The sequence below is a fragment of the Rosa rugosa genome, chromosome 1 (assembly GCF_958449725.1).
Source record: "Rosa rugosa chromosome 1, drRosRugo1.1, whole genome shotgun sequence".
NCBI lineage: Eukaryota > Viridiplantae > Streptophyta > Magnoliopsida > Rosales > Rosaceae > Rosa > Rosa rugosa.
The window spans coordinates 53,985,168-53,988,556 of NC_084820.1; the positions used below are offsets into that span (position 1 = coordinate 53,985,168).

Genomic DNA, 3,389 nt, shown 5'->3' on the forward strand with positions numbered 1-3,389 from the left:
TGGCTGGGCAATTGGGGACTCCAGTTTATACGCAAACGGGGCATTCTCCACAGAGCCCCCGCTCCGCGGCCCCATTTTCCCATCCCTAGAAGTGAAAACAGTACATACAAATCTCCCATTCCACACCAAAATAAATACCTTTTCAAAAACATGGGAAAAGAATAAAGTGCCCGGCTGAAAGTTCATATCCAAAGCACAGTATCAGGAAAGTGTGAAAACCATTAGAATCAAAAGATGAAAACCAGATCATATTTCAGCTTTTATGTTAGTCTAGAGTCTACAAGTAGATGTTATGATTTATGGACTAGTAACTAAGATTGGGTAGACTAATTAATCACAACAGAAAGTGCATCATAACATGCAACTCAATCATGACAAAGGGACAAAAAATCAAAAAGTAATATCCCCAATACTTTTTTCTCCTTTCTGTTTTACTATTCTTCTTCTTCTTTCTTTCTAAATTGGATGTATCATATGCAAGATCTATATAGATTCAAATTGAAATGGTAAACAGTAAAGCATCGATCATATCATTTAAGGATATCTAATTTACACAGATGTAGAAGATCCAGAGTTGAAAGTGAAGACTTCAAGGCTATACTTTTATACTGAGATTTTCACCGTAGTTTGTGGCAGTAAAAATGTTGCATAAAGCCTCAAATAGATAGATATTATTGATACAAAAGAGCAACACAATCTTTATGAAGTTATTTCCCTCTAGTATCACAAATTCACAGCTTTTTTTTTTTTTTTTCCCTTATTCAGTAATTGAAGACTGCAGGATCTATAACTACAACAGAGCTAAATTTCGAACAATTACCCGGATCTAATTCTCTTCTCACTAGATTTTCCATCCGATTTCAAAGTCCCAGCAGATTCACCTTCGGATGAGGCTTCCATTGACCTGGAAAAATTGCTGGAGAGATCAGCGTAGAGATCTACCACCCTTCTAATGTTGTTGTTAAGCTCTCTAATTAAGCCCACATTCCTGCTGAGGTTATCAGGGATCTTGGACTCATGGTTTTGGTTAATCTCATTTATTAGCAATCTGTTCTGATCCAAAATGTCCTGTACTTGTACAAAGCTCTTCTGAAATGTCTGCACAACCTTGCTATCCAACTGGGTACCATTTCCTATGCCAGTATATATACCACCTTCCATCTAATTTGACTTCAACCAAAACCAATGCTTGTCCTGCATCAGAAACAGTATGTATGATGAAAACGAAAAAGAACAAAACACGAAACAAACTATACTAAAATTCAAATCTAATCGGCACCCATTAGTTTACTGCAACTTCCAAGTACAATTTACATGGAAATCTAAAAAAGAAAAGAAAGTTCATGACTGAATTAGCAGGAAGATGTTGGTAAAGAAGAAAGTAAAGTCTCAAACCTTAGATTCCCAGTATCCCTACAAATGAACTGTGCCCGGTCAAGGTTTTAAGTAACTTCTAGATTTTGACAAAAAGGGCCAAAAGAGGTGAATTTTGATTCCGTAGAGAAAATAGAGGTGAATTCTTCTATTCTCTCTATTCTTTTGATACAGCTCTGCAGCACAGGCGACTTTACCAAGCAAGCAGAACTCAAAAACCTGACAAGGAGGTTTTTCTTGCCTAAAAGCATAAACCCCTTTTATCTTGAAAAGCAACCTTTGGTGTTCGACTATTCATTAAAATATCTAATCCAAAGTCAGGATTTTGATTTCTAAAATTGGTCAATAAAAAACTTTACTTCCAGAACACAACTTTGTTTTGATTCCAAACTCTGCAGAAAACAATAAGACAAAACAAACCCTGAACTCCCAAAACAGCAATCTCTAATTTGGAAAGAAACCAAGTCAAAATTGTGAGCTTCAAAGAAAGAATGATTCACCACAACCGGGACACAATGAAAAAAATGATTCCAACACAACCCAGAAAAGTCTTGTAATTTTCGCAAGCATTGAAACATACTATAATTTGCTAGAGAAAGTAATGGGATTTACTTATTTACGAGATTGGTGGTGGTGGTGCTGTGGCGGCAGAGACCAGAAAAATCATGAGAGAAACACAGAGAGCAGAGAGAGAAATAGATAGGATCTTGTGCAGCAGAGGAGACTTGATTGACAGCCACAACCTACAGGAGGAGTTGTTTTCTCTCTCTAAATCTTTCTCTCTTTTACCTCCTCGTTTACTTTGTCGTATCTTTTTTAGCTTCAGTCGTTGTCGTGGTGCGGGGGGAAGGACTACTGTGTGGGAGCGGTGTATGGGAACATACAAGTGTGAAATAGTACAACCGCAAATAAGATGACAGAGGATTGGATAACCAACGTAAACTAACGGTTGTGACTTGTGAACGACAATTGCGGAGCTCAGCCTGATGCGAGATTATTCTAGGGTCCGCTGTCTTCATTATCGTGAGGGAAATTTTGTAGCAAGTCTCCGTCATCGCTTTTAATTTTGACGGTCTTCAAATAGAAACGTATTTTTATTCAAAGACTGTGTTTATGGATTTTAAGATATTGTTTATGAGATTCACTCTGTAATTACATTTCGGTAATCTAATCATTTAAGTTTTGGAAAACTAGTCAATTTAAGCCAAGATAGTTAATATTAGATAGATTTTGTTTGCCCACACATTTAGGAATCTTAAATAATTTCTTGAGCTTTTTACCAATAACTACAAAATAATCACATATATTTACCAAGAGCAGGCTCCGTACTCCGGAAGCCCGTGCGGCCAAACATATTAACAGGCTGTTAGCCCATCTAAACCTGATGAGAGAAATAGCACTCGAAGTTTAAACAAATTACGCAACGTGCCATTAACACCTGTATTAGCCATTTCTCCCAAAATCAAAACAGTCCCAAAATCAAAATCCTTTCTAGATCTATAGATCTAGGCTCTGACGAAGCTAGGCAGTGAAGTGACCGGAGCAGCGACACGGCGAAGCTAGCAAGAGAAGCGAGGTGGCGAAGCGATCGGAGAAGCGATGTGGTGAAGCTAAGAGGAGAAGCGATCGGAGAAGCGAGATGGTGAAGAAGCGATGCGATGAAGCTAGGCAGAGAAGCCAGGCAGCGAAGCGAGATGGTGAAGTTAGGCGGTGAAGCGATCGAAGAAGCGACGCGGTGAAGCTAGGCGGAGAAGCAAGGCGGTGAAGTGATCGGAGAACCGAGGCGGCGAAGCTAGACGGAGAAGCTATTTTCTGGTCTTGGCCTGCAAATCTACCGGCAAGGAACTCGGTGAAGCTAAGGTTTGTTCTCAGCCTGCAAATCCACTGAAGAGCGAGGTCAGTATCAATTAAGATGAGTTACTAAGCAGCGAAACTTGATTTTATGTGACTGGTGAATTGTATGAGCTTATTGAGAGTCAATAACATTAAAATGCTTGCAATATGTGCAATCTATG

The 3,389-nt window shown here is 38.9% G+C and overlaps 1 protein-coding gene across 2 annotated transcripts; it reads right to left on the bottom strand.

Moving 5' to 3' along the window:
- Positions 1–574: 574 nt before the first annotated feature.
- LOC133741277 (protein ELF4-LIKE 4) lies at positions 575–2,158 on the bottom strand. Of its 2 annotated transcripts, none has more exons than XM_062169217.1 (2): positions 1,987–2,158; positions 575–1,194 (listed from the first exon to the last, which is right to left on the bottom strand). In XM_062169217.1, exon 2 carries the CDS (start codon positions 1,159–1,161, stop codon positions 817–819), a length of 345 nt encoding a protein of 114 aa, XP_062025201.1. In that variant the 5' UTR covers positions 1,162–1,194; positions 1,987–2,158; the 3' UTR covers positions 575–816. The 2 variants fall into 2 exon arrangements, with proteins under 2 accessions (XP_062025201.1, XP_062025206.1); XM_062169222.1 differs by lacking the exon at positions 1,987–2,158 and adding an exon at positions 1,396–1,963.
- Between the last annotated feature and the right edge of the window lie 1,231 nt (positions 2,159–3,389).